Source organism: Zonotrichia leucophrys, chromosome Z (genome assembly GCF_028769735.1).
Source record: "Zonotrichia leucophrys gambelii isolate GWCS_2022_RI chromosome Z, RI_Zleu_2.0, whole genome shotgun sequence".
Lineage (NCBI taxonomy): Eukaryota > Metazoa > Chordata > Aves > Passeriformes > Passerellidae > Zonotrichia > Zonotrichia leucophrys.
The window spans coordinates 34,061,341-34,078,717 of NC_088200.1; the positions used below are offsets into that span (position 1 = coordinate 34,061,341).

Consider the following 17,377-nt stretch of genomic DNA (forward strand, 5'->3'; position numbering starts at 1 on the left):
GGGGCAGTCCTAGACTATGAGCAGCCAAATAGAACACAGAAGTGTTCTGTGATAAAGGCACTTGAATTTCAACCCTGTACTCTCTAAGGAAGTATTTCTTCCTATGTAACTAAACCAAGATGACAGGATGCTCATGCTCTGGAGATAGCCAATATTCAACTCTGACTTACTGCAGATAAACTGAACATTCTGGCCAAGTACCTGATGGAGCTGTGCACTGTGAATTATGACATGATTCATATCCCTCCATCCATGATTCCAGCAGCTGCCTTCTGTTTGTCTCTGAAACTCTTTGATAGATGCATGTTTGCAAGTTTTGCTTGTCAGGCCACCTCCTACTTTGTGACTCAGTGTGCCTAAAGGCCACTCTTATAAGGTGCACACTTCCTCCATTCCTCATGGTATTTCACCATGTTCTTGTCTCCCTGTGTACTACTAAAAGGGGACAGTAGTAGGGCAGTAGCTTTTAAAACATCCCACTGTGAGACAAGAGACCATAATTGTCCAAGAAAAACTGCAAAGAACCCAGTGTACTTGGATTATTCTAATAGGCTTTTCTAATGGATTTCCTTCCTTTCAGTTACCGCTTCTGCAATGCTACACATCTCTCACTGAGAGTGACATTCTCTCAGTTATACAGCATATGTCAAAGAATGTAATCAATGTGAATAAGTGTGCTGCCAAGCAAAAGGTAAGAATCTTAGGGTGCAGGGGTGTGGGGGGAATATGTGTGATTATGTGTCAATACATGGCACATAGAGGCTGGTTCAGTAGAGTCACTGCAGACAGACTTAAATAAGATCTGCTTGCTTCTGAGCTGAAGATCTTTATCTTGTGTAGGTGGCATGGACCATCCATGAACAGAGTTTGTGTACGCTTGACCACTGAGAATTAAGTGAGCTGAAACAGTGAACAGGGTAAACATAATCAACGTTATTTCTCTGTAGGCAGTTACAAAGAAATATGCCACTGATGCCAGAATGATTTTTGCTGTTACACTTCCTTCACATATATTCATAGCTTTGTAGATTATTGTTGTACATAGTTCCCAGCTAGCCCCAATACTTCCCCTCAGCTTTTCCCTACCCTGATAGGCAGAAAGATAAAATAGATTCCAGAGGCTCCAAACCCCAGGGGTTCAAGGCCCCTATCCTATCTTGGTTCTTTCTGGGAGCCAAGATTGAAAGCAGCTCTTTGAGACACATTTTCAAAAGCAAAGTTTAGCTCCTCTCCTTAGATAGCAGGGGGTGGAAGAGGATTCAGAGATGGCTGAACAGGTGGGAATTACTTCATCACTTGTGCATCTAATTGAGAATTCTTGGCAGCTATGTTAATTTGCTAAACTTATAAAACTGTATTCACCACATATGGGGGGAAGGGCATTTTTCCATATCTTTCCCTGGAGGCCTCCAATAAAGACCAGCTTTTATACTATCTCCCACACTAATATTGGCTCAAAAGTGTGTTGTTTCATTTCTAGGCCTTTAAGATATTACCAACACTGCCAACACCAAGATAAGCACCATTGAACAGTTGTAGTCCCCCATTATATGGGATCTGGCTAAAAATTTTAAACTTCTATATGAATTTAAGCAGAATGCTGCTCACCGTATATACAAAGTACCTTATTTATATTAAACTTATTAAAGCTGTTATAATTTTTGTTTGGTTGGGTTTTTCCGGTGGGGAGGGCAGCACAGTTACCTTCCTCCTGCAGCTGAGGCATCTCCCTGGAGCCTGTGAGCCGTGCCGAGAGCTTGGCTGAGCTCGGGCCAGCTCAGGTGCCTTGGCTGGCCACACAGCGTGGGGCATGGACAGCAGCACTGCCGTGAGCTCTGCTATTTGGTGGAGGAGTGTCTGCGAGATTAGACTTGGGGGCAGCAGAGAAATCAGCTGTGTGAGGTGGTGATCTGCTCAGCCTGGTGGCAGAGCTCAAAGAGGAAGGAGAAATTGTTGAGGACTCTTGGAGACTGGCTGGGGGAGCCGTAATGTACCCGCCCTTAGACAATTACAGAAGCTGTCCAAGGTAGTCAGACATTGGAACAAGGTGCCCAGAGCTGTACAGAAGTCAGCATCCCTGGGTGTGAAAAATGCATATTTTATGATTGGCTTTTCACAAATATTAAAATGAATATTATATGTGTTGTGTTAGACAGTAATGCTGTATTAATTCTCTTAAGTAGTGTGTTAAATATAGCTTTAGGTTATAAAAATGTTAAAATATAAACTATGCTATGTAGGATACCTTTTTTTAAAAGAAATGACCTGCAGTGAGATAGCAGCCACAGGACACCTAAACCTTTCAGAGAGAACTTATTGCTCTCTTGTCAGAAGAAACAAACTTCTTCTTGCCTTGAAGGCACTATTAGGATTCAGAGGAAGAAGTTGACGATGACCAGACATAATCCTGTGCTTGAATGGAATTTAGGCATCATGTATGAGGTGTATGAATATGCAACAGGCTATTGTTTTTAAGGGTTAGTCCTTTGTAGACGTGTGTCGTTTTTCGGGCTTGTGCTGCACCGAAAAAGGCACCCCAACGTCCGTAACTCTTTAGCTCTATTGTCTCATATTTCCAATTGTCCTAATTCAAATTGTCTAAATTATTATTACTCTAATTGTATTACTATTTTTATAACCATTTTATTATTATTAAACTTTTAAAATTAAAAAAACACAAGTGATTGGCGTTTTTTGCACTGGCCGTATTCAATAATGTGTGAATATGACACATTTCACATTTCAGGTCATGGGTGTAATGGTAAACAGGATCATCGTGCTGGGTTGACAGCGGCACTTGCTCTTAAAACCAATTAAGTCTTGTTCTATGCAGCAGCTCTCTTCACTTAGTGCTTACTTTTTGCAGTCAATTTTTTACTTCCGTTAGTAGCTTGCACCTATTGCTTCTATCTCCATGTGAGAACTAGGTCAGAGGGAAGAACTATTGCGCTTTACCTAGTGCTCTGACAATGTTATTTTCTTTTTGCGCTTGCACGTACAGGACCAGGCCACTGAGGGCAGCGCCACCCCGCCGCTACTCTACGCAGGCGCGGGGGGCGCGAGGCGCGCGGGCCGTCGGGAGCCGCGCGTTTCGAAAGTTCTGTCATGGCGGCGTCGAGCGGGGAGTCGGTTCCGGCTCCGGCTCCGACTCCGGCTCCGGCTCCGACCCGAGAGCTGGAGCTGACTCCGGCCCCGGCGTTTTACCAGGGCAGCGGCGACGGCTCCGGCGACTTGAAGGCCTGCGCTCTGGTCCGGTTAGTGCTGGCGGGACGCGACGGGGAGCAGCCCGGGGGTGGGATGAAGGGATGCGCAGCCTCTGACCGTTGTCGCTTTACTCCCGCCGCAGCATGAGGGACCAAATGAAGGAGCAGCTCATAGAGCAGAACACGGCTATTCTTGCCGGTAAGTATATCCCTCCCCGCAGTGGGATGTTGCACTAACAAAGAACGGGATGTGGCATTTATATTTTAATATATAAATATATATTTACATAGTTTGTTAATCTTTTCTTTAATTATTTATTAAGAGTATTGCTTGCAATAATGATGGGGGGGTTTTTTCCTGGCTGTACATTTTAACACATTTTCTATGCAGCTTTTGAGACATATTTGAGTGATTGCAAAGATGCCATATAGCTGCTGCCCGCTGTCCTCTCCTTCCTTTTCTGGGTTTGAACTTTAGGTTCACCTGACATGTAGTGACGGTTTTTAGAAATCTGGTCACTGGGGCTGAAGTCTTGCCAAAAGTTTGTCAAACTGTTTGGCAGCAATACTGATTTAAGGTGTTTCCATTACCTGTAGAGTCACAAGATTATTTGGGTTGGAACGGACATTAAACACATCTGGTTCCTAACCTCCCACCATGAACAGCCACTTCCACTAAATCATCCTGCTCAGAGCCCTATTCAACCTGACAACCTGATCTTGAACACTCCCAGGGATGAGGCATCCACAGCTTCTCTGGGCAATCTCCTCTACCAGTGCCTCATCATCCCACAGTATATCTAATTTAAACCTACCATCTTCCAAATACAAACTACATACCTTAGAAAAAAGCTCTTCTCCAGCTCTCTTGTAAGCTCCTTCATTTGCAAGGACTCAGCAAAATCTCCATCCTCCTTCTCCAAGCTGAACAACCACTCTCTCACCCTTTTCCTCATAGGAGAGGTGCTCCAGCCCTCTGATCATTGCCCTCCTCTGCACCTTCTCTAAGAGATCCATGTCCTTCTTATGTTGGGAATCCCAGGCCTGGATGCAGCACACCAGTCTGCCAAGAGCTGTGTAGAGGGGCAGAATCACCTCTCTTGACCAGCTGGACACATTTCTGATACAGCCCAGGGTGCAGTTGGGTACATGCTCTTCCGTTGAACTATCCAGTGGCATACATAGAGTGATGGCAAGAACCAGCTCTAGCTTATCTAAAAAATGCTAAATTAATTATTTCTCTGATACAGCTGGTTGATAGTGTAGCCTCATTAACAGGAAAAGATAATAAAGCTTTGAGGTAGAAGTAAGAAATAACTTGTTCACACAAAAATGCTAATCGTTTGTGCTCTATAGATTGTATTTAAAAGTCTCTCTTGTGCTTGTTTTAGCAACATTGTCTTTTGCAGGTCAGGAAAATTTCCCTGATCATGAAATGGAAGAACACTTTATCCAGAGGTATGTCACTGGATAGCTTCAAAATTCTCTTCTAGTTATTCCTTCCTAGTGAATTGCTGGATTTACAATCAGTACTTCAGAAAAGATTGGTGAAAATAATGGAAACTAAGAAGAATTGTGGGGAAGAAATGCTGTATTCATCCTCCCAATGTACTTCTGTATCTGATGTGGGTTTTAAATTTGCAGTCCTTTACATGATGGCTAGAATTCGCTAATATAGTTTCACATGCTAAATTACTCCTGGCCCTAATGATTTGTGGCTCACATGAAAAATTCTAAAATTAGATATGTAGAAAGCAAGTTAAAATGTGACACTGCTTTTAAACTCTGTTATCTTCACACTCAGTTTGTCTCTCTAATTGCTTTTTGTCTTTCAGTGCCACAGAAGATTTGGAAAGAGATCTAGAAGATGCAGCAGTCTCTTTGCACAACAGGACGTTGGCCTTGCAAAGGTAGAATTTTCTTCACCCTTTATTTGGAGCTTTTCTCTGTGTGTGTGCATACATAGATGCATATATACATAGGTACAGGATTTTAAAGTGATATGGGAGACTGGGGAGATATTTTCAGTACCATTGAACGATAGGAATGCTGTAGAAAACAAAGCAAAAAAAAGCCCACCAAAACAAAAAAACTTACAGGTTGAAATGTGTACACCCAAAAGCTCCTTTACAGTTGGGAAAGAGTGACTGTACAGATCAGTAAGCATATTTCTTGGCAGTATTTTCCAAATGCCTATGAGAAGATGGAATTTAATAATGTTAGGCATGTGTTTCATGGCTGTTTATTTGAATTTACACTTTTGCCCAGCTTCCTTTCTGCAGACTCTGGGATTAATGGTGTCCAAATATGTTGGTCAAGAGAAAAAGGAGTTGTCATTCTCACAAATAATCATTGATGTATCTTTCCTGTCCTGAGAGTTAAGCCCCATTATTTAAGGAGTGTGGTATTTAAAAGGTACTGAGTATTTTGTTTATATAATTCCAATGTGAAAGTGGACGAAAGTGGAATCTTGGAAATTATGTTCTTATATTACTTATTTAAATCTGCTTCTCTCTGTTTCCTGCTTTTCTCAGTTTCCTATGAGTTCTCATCAGTCATATGCTATTTCTTGCATTATGCAGGGCCCAAATTGTGGATGCCCTCAGAAACAAATTGGATCAAGATGATGAGGACTCACGGTAAGGTGTTCTTGGGAGTCAGACAGCTAGAAAGCAATGAACTTTGCACAGTTTATTGTGACACATTTCTAGATTATTTCATTTTACCTCTTGTGAAAGCAAGCTTCCTTTTTCTAGATTTGACAGAATGATATAGTGTCTACCTTCTGGCTAGAATCAGCATGATCAGACTTCATACACCCATGGTAGATTTGCAGTTGGGCTCTGAATTTACCCACCTTTGATTACAGAGATCATAACTCTTGATTCACTAGTGAGAACTGCTTGTAGCCAAGAGAGCTTTTTGTCTTTAGTTCCTAAATTACCTGCATTTATGATAGCCGAACACATTACAGGCTTGTAACAGGGCCTTGCCTCTGCTTTGCTGCCTTTATTAATTAACTATGTAGGAGCAAAATGTCTTTGAAATAGAACTGAAAGCTTAAACATTTTTAAAAGTAGCTTTTTGTTGCCTGCCCATTATTAACATGCATATGAAGTGTAATATGAGAAATTTAATTTCTGTCAGAAATACAGGTAAGGGATTGCATCTCCTTGATTTAGGAGCTTTAATTCATAGCCATTTCCAGATGGCTAGGCTTTCTTGATGCCATCCAAACTCTGTGATGTAAAATGTTGGGCAGACTTAAATGAAATCTTAGAGGAATTGAAAGGGAACTAACAGAACTCTTTGGCTTCTACAGTGACACTGAGTATATTAACTGTAAAAAGAAGGGATGTTGTAAGTGTAAGTGCAAAAAGAAGTGACACATATTACTAATTTGCTATTAGGAGAAATCAGAAATTCTTTATTTAAACTAAATAAAGTTGATTTAAACATTTATGATATTGACTTATATTAGTGGTCTTAAGGTATGTAACTGTTTCTTTCCTTAGTCTGATCCTGAAAACAGTGCAAGACATAGACCTGCTCAGCTGGATGATAATTGACTATCAGCAGGTGAGTGGCAGTTGAAGCTTCTGTTACTGTAGTGCAAGTAAATCAACCTCAGCATGGGAAGGAGTGCACTTGGAAAGTAGCATGACTGCACAAGTCATTCAAAGCTAAATATGTGGTAACGTGTGCAGTTCCTACTGCTGTCAAAATTAAGGATTACTTCAAGTGATCATGTAAGTAAATCTGGCTTAGAGTTATTCTTAGCTGTTTTGGGGGATTGAATTAGCATCTTTCAGTATTTTTGAAGACAAGAGTCTGGAAAATACTTTTTGTTTTCTTTCAGCAAGTACATCAGAAGGAAAAGCAGCTGACTGACATTAAAATGGAAAGACTCTGTAAGTGTGTTACCTGTATTGACTTTGGTTTGTATTTTAATGTAGAGTTCATATAGTTCATATTTTAAAGTTACTCTTGTAGTAATATTAATTTACATGGGAAGCAGCAAAACTCAACACAGTTATAAAACTTGTTAAAAGAGTAGAATGAGATGAGCTGTTGTGTTCCCTACTTGTGAGACTGACACATTAGAATGAGAGATGCAAGACAATACTCAAAAACAACGTGGCAGCATTTTATTATTTCAGGTAAGCTCCTCAGAAAGTTACACATTGTTTAGTCATTTAAATCAGCCTTACAGCACCTAAAAGATACTTTTTTGTTCTATGGCACATTTATGAGGTATTTGCAGAATAGAGAGGGAATTTGCTTAGAAAGAAGTATACATATATTGGTTTTCAGTAGTCTTGTTAGAGTGGGTCAAATTTAGACGTGACATCAATATTCAGAGCTTCATATGGTAAATGTGTTCTTTGAATGTTCTTTCTTTCGTGACCGGGTTTGCCACAATTCTAACAGCTATTGTTTGATTCACGTGCAGGGAGTTGTCTATATGTAGACAGTAATGAACGAACACAGTGAAATAACTGTTCACATGGGAAAAATGAACATACTGATATCTCTGCAGATAAAGGAAGGAATGCTCTGCCCGCATTCTTTCAACACATGAACTGCCCCTAAACACTTTTAATCAGTCTAGTTTTTAACCTGGTTTTCTATATAAATAGTAATATTCGCTGGTCATGTTCATATTCTCCTTGTATGACTTTGGAATTTGGTTTCAGTGAAATCTGAAAAAGGAGTAAGGGTCTTTAAAAGGTATAAAAAGGACCTATAAAAGTTGTGGCACTCAAAAACAGGGTATAGGAAAGAGATGCAAATTACTCCCTGTGTGAGGGAAATGCAGGCAGCATACAATGTAGGTTCTGTTTTACAGTTGGCCAGGGAACTGACTGATATAGTTTGATAACCAAGTAGCCACAGCGTGTGTTGCTTCTTTCATAAAAGAAATATATTGAGGAATATATGAGGGAAGGAGTGGAGTGTGAAATAAGGATTATGCACTGGAAGTGCTTTAGGTGTCTGTGAGGAAAAGAGTATCTTCAGTTCTACTGTACACATAACTATTTAATGCTTAATTTTGCTAATAATGTAACAGTACAGAAAAAATATGGAGGAGACAAACTACAGCAAAATCATACCATGGAGAAAAGGCAAAAGGAGAAACAAGCATATGTGAATGTATGTGAAGTAGACAAGATGCTTCATAAAATAGAACGAGGAAGAAGGATTACTACAATAATTCAACATGTGTTCCAGGTAATGCTGTGTGGCTTTTAGAACCAAGTTTACAATTTTTGATTACATTCAAGATATTATACTGTATGGCAAATATAACTTAGAAAACAATTTTGTGTTGTTAAAACCTTGAAGTTTAACAATGGAAGAACTGTGTATAGAAGAAAAACTTCTGCTTTAAAGGCTAAGAGAATGAAATGATCACAAGCATCTTTGCATTATTTTTTTGCAGAGTTTAGAGACAGTCTTACATCTCAAATTCAGAACGAGAAATTTAACATTGTACTGGCATTTAGATAAGAGTCTAAAACTATCTCTTGGCTTTGTATTCCTGAAATTTTCTCAGCCCTAAGTAGAGCAAATTCTCTTTGGTTAAATTTTAATTCCCCTTTTCAATCCAGAATGGCAGGGTGAGAATGTTAACTGTTATTTTTGTTGAGGCAAACTTTACTTCATATTGTTAAAAACGTTCTCTAGGTTTCTGTATTTAACATAGAGATAGTATGCAAGGCCCTCTAGAAAATAAAAAAGCATGGATTTGGGGTTTTTTTGCCTATGTATCAACAATAGGATCTAAAGCAATACTTCCCTTTCTCCTTTTTCCCTCCATCCTGCCTACTTCAAACACTTGTGAATTTCAAGGGCTTTCAAATTAAAATTATAAAGCAGACTTTCTTTAAGATATTTTACTAGGAATTGTCCTTTACAAGGGCTTGTTTTAACCTGTAAATCTTTCTCATTTATAGAACATCATCATTGCAAGCAGAATTAACTGGGCAGAAGATGAATATTTAAAGGCAATTGTTCTACATCTTGAAAAAAATGTAGTGAGTCAGTGAGTCAGGAGATGTGGTGTTTATTTTATACATTGTGTGCATTTTAACTAAACTTGATAAATTTTATGTATCTTAAATTTTAAAATGTGACCTTTTTGGTCAAATGTTCTCTCCAGAGAAATAGACTGTGTCAAAGGGGCTGGTAGAGCTGATGAAATGAAACTACCTGAAGACTCGTTTCTCAAGCTGTCCTGTCTCAAGCACTTCTTTTCCTCTGAGAGGCAGAAAGAACACAAGAAAAGTTTCAAGGTTTCAAGAAATGGACTTAAACTGAGGATTTGCTCTACCCCTTCCCTGGGGACCAGCAGCCATAGAGCTCAAGCAGGGTGCACAACCCTGCTGAGTCCCAGTCAAATGCTCAGTCAGGAAAATTTATGAGCAAGTCTGGAGTTGGGACTATTTTTGGTTTTGAGGCATTATGTATAATTTTAAACACCAAAAATTTTTGCTCCTGTTAGCACTGACTCTTGTCTGCAGAGGTGACTTCATACAGTCGACTGTGCAGCTAAGCAATGTCTTAATTGCATGTCTTCACTAGAATTTGTGCTTTTTTAACTTGGTGTTCTTTGTTTGATGTTTGAAGGAAATTGACTCTTGGGGCATAGCACAGTTTAGGAATGTGTAGTGTCATTTATTATCTTGCTGTGTAGCTTCACTTTTAACTTGGTGATTGATCGCCAGCTATTTTTTGTAGGTAGATGCCTTGATCTAATAATAAAATGCTGATTTTGCCGAAAATGTTTTGCTTGGTTTGCAGTTTTTTTTAACTCACGGTAAAGCGGCTGGTTTGGCAGGCCAGGCCTCCGCTGCGGCCCCGCCCCTAGACAGGCCCCGCCCCTAGACAGACCCCGCCCCTAGACAGGCCCCCGCCCCTAGACAGGCCCCGCCCTTACCGGCGTTGGTGGCTGTGGGCGGGGCCCCGAGCTGCCCCTCAGGCTCCTCACCATGGGCAGCAAGATGGCGGCCGCTACAAGGGCGGTGCAGGTAAGGGCGGCCCCGGGACGGCGTGTCTGAGACAGCCGGAGCCCTGGCTCGGGCGGCGGAGCTCGCTTCTGCTGCCGCCGCCGAGCAGCAGGTGGAGACGGCCGCAGGATAAGGAGACGCCGCCGGGGCGGCCGGTGTCCTTGGGGAGAGCTGTGCAGCCGCGTGCACACGGTGTCGCAGGTGCCAGACGCTGTTATAGCAGCGGGTGCGGAGCTGACTGGCAGCTCCTTCCTAAGATGGGCCTATGTAAGGTGAAAGTGCTTTGTACAGGCAGAGCACAGCTCGCGATTCCGTTGCTAAAGCACTGTGGAACCACGGCATGGTTTGGATCGGAAGGGACCTTAAAGGTCACCTAGTTGCAGCACCTCCCTGCCGTGGGCAGGGGCACCTTTATTAGACCAGGTTGCTCAAAGCTCCATCCAACCTGGTCTTAGGCACTTCCATGGTTGGGACAGCCACAGATGCTGTGGGCATCTTCTGCCAGTGCTGCAGCACCCTCAAAATAAAGAATTTCTTCCTAATCTTCCTAATGTTTTTAATCCAAACCTGCCCTTTGGGTTGTAAGGTCTCCCCAGTGCATTCTTCAGGCTGAACAACCCCAGCACTCAGCCTATCTCACAGGAGAGGTGAGGACAACGATCTTAACGGCCCTGCTTTGGACTCACTCCAGTCCATGTTTTTTTTCCTTTGGGGACCCCAGAGCTGGACACAGCACTCTGGATGGGTTTTAACCAGAGCACATTGCATTGTGATTGCATTTATGCAATAGCAGTGGCTGTTTCTGCATACACCCAGACTGATGGGAAAAGGAAGACAAAGCCTGTACCTGCTCTGGACCTCAGGGTGCAGGACTACTTTTTAAAGTAGACTTCTTCCTGAGGTAAACTTAGGACTTCAAGAAGCAGTAAGTGTATCAGAGTAGTGGAGCAGAGAGCCGCTGTTTAGAGTGGTTGGTTGATACATTTTATTATTCACGGTAACCTGTGTCTGTTTCTCCCACTGCCTGGTCTCCTTCTAGGTAGTCAAGCCACATACTCCATCAATAAAGTTCCCAGACAGAAAAAGTGGTCCCAGACCTAAAAGTAAGTATTTTTGATATGGATACAGCTTGCGCCACATTTCTTTACATGGACTGTTTTATTTAAAAACCGGGACCAAATTTCTCTCTTTCAGCTATACAGTTGAACTGAGTTGGAGTGAGGTTTTTGAAACGTGCTTGGTTTAGTTTGAAGGCAACTCTTGAACTTTCTCCACAACTTCCTTTCTGTGCAGCTGTGTGTAGACACATAGTGCATGCAGATCTATATTTTTTTTGTCAAGAAAGATTCACAAGGATTTCCAGTGTTTGTGTTCTACTTTATATAAAGTCACATTTTCCCAAATATTAATATTTACTGAAGTTACTGTGCCCAAGTCAGTTTGAAGCAGCTTTAGTTATTCAGTGATATTTGCATAAATGATGTTGCATTTTCCTAATTTTTTCTTAGTTGAAGTGTGTGATGTATTTTCTGCTGTTTTTTCAAAACATAATTATAGCTGGGAGATCCAACCCTCTGTACATTTTAAGAAGTATTTTCTTGTGTTACTAACCAATGTTAAGGGAAACAAAATTCATTGCAATCTTTTGTCATTAACTTTTATACCTGTGTTGATATTTATGGTATTTCCAATACTATTATATTTAAACAATAAACTTATATTAGCAATATGTTGATTTAGAAGTCCTTTTGGGTCAAAAAGCATCTGAAAGAAAAGTAGAAGTTGTCTTTAAAAGCTCTGTTACATTATTCTCACTTCTTTTGATATTATACTATGCCTAGTTATTTGTCAGGATTACCAAGCCCACAGTTTAGCCTGAAGTTTAGTTTAACATTTGAAAGCCTCCACAGTGCATAAAAATGCCTCTTCTGACTTGCCTGTGAACTCTACAGGAACTATTTTCTGCAATAACTTTCTGTTAAACTTCTGCACATTTTGCACAGTTTAGCCAAATGCACCACCTCTTATGCCAGTGAACTACTTTCTCAAAAGCTTGAAAATGTGTTTCTGACCTCTTGTTTATCTCTGTGTCAGAAGACTCTTGTGACTGTATCTTTTAAGTATGTTAGACTTTTCTACCTTCATCAGGATCTGTTATCTTGTTAGTAAACTGTAACCCACTTTGTTTTGCTTGAATGCTGTAGCAAAATCTGCATTTAATTGTACCAGATTGTTGCTTCTACATCACTAAATGGCTCCTCAGAGCAACTAGGGATATGAAAGGCCAGCCAAATTCCAGTGGGCCTATTAATGCTGCAACATTATGGTCTCAAACAGGGAAGGGAGAGATGTAGTAGAGACTGTAATAGAACTAAAGCAGCAACAGTAAAATTTCTGATTACTGCAGTTCTCGTGTTTTTAATTCACTAATGAGTCTATTCCAGCTGCACTTCAGACTGAAACATACAGTAGAGGAAAATCCTTGACAAATCTCTAGACTTTTGTGGTCAGTGAAACAAACTTGGAGAAACTGCTTTTTTTTTTTCCTTTTTTTCTTGCCTTTTCCCCCCCTTTTCTTTCTTTTTTTTTTCTCTTTTTTTTTTTTTTTTTTTTTTTGTATGTAAGGTGTATTATTTCTTGAAACAAAAATACTTTGTCCCCTATTCACAATAAATATGCTACTCTTGATGGGCTCACTTCTGCCTTGCTCTGTTTGGGATCTTCCATTATTACTGAACAACCTTGGGACTTTCAGACCCAGTCTTATGACTGACAGCTTCTTAATATGCCTCTCAATGATAGTTTCATCACAGTGCTGCAAGTGTTTGATTGTTTGTCCCAATCCTGCAACTGCATCAGATTAATTAAGGCTAAAACTTCATTAAGGCTCCCTCTCCTTTGTGGTCATTGGTCTTGCTGGAGCCAGGAAGGGCAAAGGCAGGCAAAACTGTGCTGTTGTAGCTGCTCACATGCTTTTGCACATGCTGTTTTCATGCTGCTTATTTTATAGTTATATAGAGCTTCTGTCCAGCTGTTAGATGTTGCACTTGTCTTGCTCAATTTTCTGGAGCATTGGGAAGGACTGCTGTGGAAGCATTCAGCTTTGTCAGGTGTTATACCCTTACATATCACAGGGTGACTAGCAGGTTGGAAGAGAACTTCAAGATCATTGAGTCCAACCCATGGCCTGATACCTCAACTAAACCATGGCACTGAGTGCCACATGCAGTCTTTTCTTAAATACATCCAGAGATGCTGACTGCACCACCTCCCCAGGCAGACCACTTCAGTACTTTATTACTTGTAAGTTAAACAACTTTTTCCTGATATCCAACCTGTACTTCCCTTGGTGCAGCTTAAGACTGTGTCCTCTGATTCTGTCAGATTTTGCCTGGACAAAGAGACCAACCCGCACCTGACTACAACCACCTTTCAGGGAGTTTTAGAGAGTGTTAAGGTGCCCCCTGAGTCTCCTTTTCTCCAGGCTAAACACCCCCAGCTCCCTCAGTTGTTCCTCACAGGGTTTGTGTTCCCAGCCCCTCACCAGCCTCGTTGCCTCCTCTGGACCTGCTTGGGTGTCTCAAGGTCCTTCCCAAACTGAGGGCCCAGAGCTGGACACAGCACTCAAGGTGATGCCTCACCAGTGCCGAGTACAGGGAAGGGTGACCTCCCTGCTCCTGCTGGCCACACTGTTCCTGACACAGGCCAGGATGCCACTGGCCTGCAAGGCCACCAGGGCACACTGCTGGCTCGTGTTCAGCCGCTGTCACCAGCACCCCCAGGTCCCTTTCTGCCTGGGCACTGTCCAGCCACACCATCCCCAGCCTGTAACATTACTGGGGGTTACTGTGGCCAAAATGCAGGACTTGACAACTGGACTTGTTAAACTTCATCCTGTTGGACTGTGCCCATCCATTCAGTCATTCCAGGTCTCTCTGCAGAGCCCTCCCACCTTCCAACAGATTGACACATGTTCCCAGCTCAGTGTCATCTGTAAATTCACTACTGAAAGCCTCAATCCCCTCATCCATGTCATCAAGGAAGATATTAAACAGGACTGGCCCCAGCACAGACCCCTGAGGGACACCCTGGTGTGCAGCCACCAGCTGGTGCAGCACCATTCACCAGCACCCTCTGGGCCCGGCCATCCAGCCCGTTCCTAACCCAGCACAGAGTGCTCCTGTCCAAGCCGTGGGCTGCCAGCTTTTCCAGGAGTGTGCTGTGGGAGACAGTGCCAAGGCCTTGCTGAAGTCCAGGTACACAACAGCCACAGCCTTTCCCACATCCACCAGGCAGGTCACTTGGTCACAAAAGGAGTTCAGGTTGGTGAAACACAACCTGTCCCCCCTAAACCTGTGCTGGCTGGGTCTGACACCCTGGCCATCCTGTGAGTGCTGTGTGCTGGCACTCAGTATGAACTGTTCCATAACCTTACCCGGTACTGAGGTCAGGCTAGCTGGCCTATAATTGCCAGGATCCTCCTTCCCACCGTTTTTATGAATGGCAGTCACACTGGCCAGCTTCCAGTCCTCTGGAACCTCACCAGTGAGCCAGGACTGCTGGTAAATGATGGAGAGCAGCTTTGCAAGCTCATCTGCCAGCCCCCTCATCACCTGGGATGGATCCTATCCCATATATAGGACTGAGTCCTGAAATGAACATATTGCTATGATCTCTGTCCTGCCTAGTGGGGTAATTGCATATTTCCATTGTAAAATCGGCTATGGTGGGACAGACTTAAGGTTTGGAACACTGACTGTGACATTGCCCTTTTGTCGTCTCTTCTATCTGCACAATCAAGGCAACTTTTCTGATGTGAATTCCTGAAGCTTAGCTCCTGATCCTCACCTGTGAAGAACTTCATGCACTCCTTGGTCTTTACATTTCATTAACATTGACTGCTGATGCCTGATACTTGGTGGTCATTCTGCATATCATTAACAAAATGTGATAGGATGCCATTTTGTAATATTTAAAATGGGCGCAGCCCTGCATTGCATGTTGCGGCCTGTTCTGGCTGCGAGCTTTATCTTTCTGTAAGCCTCTAGATCTTTTTCACTTGTCTGTCTTTTCAGTTGTAGTAAACTAAAAGCATCATCTCAGTTATCTTCTACATAATTGCCCACACACAAACATTTACATAACTTTATGCTTTTTCTCCGAGTACAGCTTCTCAGTGAAAAAGCCATTGTTAGGGTGTATGTTGATCTTTCGTCTCCACATCAGCGTTTCTGCCTTTCATACTACTGTCAGCATTTTTAGAGTCTGCACTTGATACATTTAACAACAATAAAAACAGGTTGTGAGAAGTAGAGTGATTTAATTCTTTTAGGTGTTTGTTGTAGTGAATAAGATTTTCAGGCAATGGTAGATTTTATTGACTGCTTATTAATTTTACACTCTAGTAATATTTCTGTAAATGGTTTTAAAATCTGGGTTTCAGTACAGGAATCTCTACAAGCAAGTATGCCATCTCTCCTTGCTTCAAAAGCACAGGAATCTGTAGGAGGCACATCACCAGCCTTTCAAAATATTTCACGTGTTAGTACAGTACAAGGCACACCAGACACTTCTGAAATAGCAAGAAGTTTACCTCAGAAATACAGAAGGAGACAAATGTCAGATGAAGAGATTGAGTATATTCAAGTAAGTTTTCTTCTTTAATTTCTACTTCTTCTGGTATGGTATCACATAATAATTCTTTATAAGAGTGTGCCCTGGGCTTTCATGGTTTTCATATGCAGTACCCAATGTACCAATTCTTAACACAGAAGGTACCAAATCTCACTGCATAGTAGCATGGTACCACTGAGTAGAGAGATTTGGACTTAGAACAGATGTGCAGGTAAGCTGGTGATAGTCATAGCCTGCATTAATTGCCACCACTACCTGTTTTATAACAGCTGTTTAAAGTGTAAGTTGACTTTGCTGAGCAGGATCACAGAAGTTCTTAGACCAGAAAAGGCTATTACCTGGTGATCAAAGTACAAAATATTTCTCAAATTAGTTTTATAGGTTATTTATTAGTAAATTAACTCTTGTCTTTCTAGTAGTGGAAACATTTTATTAAACTTGATATAAGTATTTTCTGCAATACTTGTAAATATGACATTTTACATGAAAGGCAAGAAAAACCTGCTTCTATTCTGCAACAATTCTCAGTTGTAAAAACTGATGGTTGAAAAGGGACAATGCACAAAATTTGAGGAATTTGTGAGGTGATGGTGAGTTTGAAATTAAAAGATGCTTGCAAAGTTTTGTTAAATGGTAAGGGCATAATTAGCATAACTGTGTTAGTAGAGGAAATCTAGAAATCTTGTGTGCAAGTAGGCTGCATCTATATAGTGGAAGTAAAATCAGTTATTTCCCACAGTAATACACTTTTTGACTTTTTGCATGTTTGGTTAACAGTGAGGTAAGTTGTAAAATAATTTTGTTGGAAAAATAATGAACTGAATGCCTTTCTGATTTCTCATTAAGATTGTAATGACTCTGTTTGGCTTTGTTTTTACTTTGCAGTTTGGAATGTAGGCAGTGAAAGTTATTTTAAAACTTGTGTCTGTTAGCATTGTGTTTGTCAGACCTTTTGAAGGATAAGAGTCAGGTTTCTTCAGAGAAAGAGACATGGAAGCAGCTGTAACTGTAGGTGGCATGTGTTGTCTTGCTCAATTTTTTGTACTTTCCCTTGAAAAAAATGTAGCCATGACTGGTGGATGCTGATATCCACGCTATCTGTTCTTATATAGGTCAATATTTAAATCAGAAATTAAAACTAGAACTGTGTCTCTTAGTCTATAACAGTGTAAAAGAGAATTTTATCTCAGTTTTAAGTTCTATTAGTGGAATATATTTAACTGTATGATTTTCTTTTACAGCGTGGAGGTCCAGAATAAATGTAGAAGATAGTTTCTTGGCCACTGTTGAAGAATGAGGTATTATATTCACAATAAAGGCGTTAAATTAAAATGCCTTAATAATGAAAATTATTGTATACTAATAGCTTTAATAAAATCCCATATGATGGGTGAGAAGATTGACACAACACACAAGATACTGATTTGTTTGTGACTGAGAAGGATTTTATGTTGATGGCTAATAGCAATTGAATATATATGATGTCTGCACCATTAAAATATTTTTCTAATTAGCCATTTGAAAAGTCAA

The 17,377-nt window shown here is 41.0% G+C and overlaps 2 protein-coding genes across 2 annotated transcripts; both read left to right on the forward strand.

The window, feature by feature from the left end:
* Positions 1-3,066: 3,066 nt before the first annotated feature.
* CENPH (centromere protein H) lies at positions 3,067-9,984 on the forward strand. The gene is made up of 9 exons (XM_064735832.1): positions 3,067-3,254; positions 3,347-3,402; positions 4,613-4,661; positions 5,039-5,113; positions 5,786-5,842; positions 6,719-6,782; positions 7,063-7,114; positions 8,275-8,435; positions 9,161-9,984. The coding sequence occupies exons 1-9, from the start codon at positions 3,106-3,108 to the stop codon at positions 9,251-9,253; spliced, it is 756 nt and encodes a 251-aa protein (XP_064591902.1). The 5' UTR covers positions 3,067-3,105; the 3' UTR covers positions 9,254-9,984.
* A 130-nt stretch (positions 9,985-10,114) lies between these two features.
* On the forward strand, positions 10,115-17,377 carry KGD4 (alpha-ketoglutarate dehydrogenase subunit 4). The gene is made up of 4 exons (XM_064736526.1): positions 10,115-10,234; positions 11,253-11,316; positions 15,657-15,859; positions 17,089-17,377. Exons 1-4 carry the CDS (start codon positions 10,196-10,198, stop codon positions 17,104-17,106), a joined length of 324 nt encoding a protein of 107 aa, XP_064592596.1. The 5' UTR covers positions 10,115-10,195; the 3' UTR covers positions 17,107-17,377.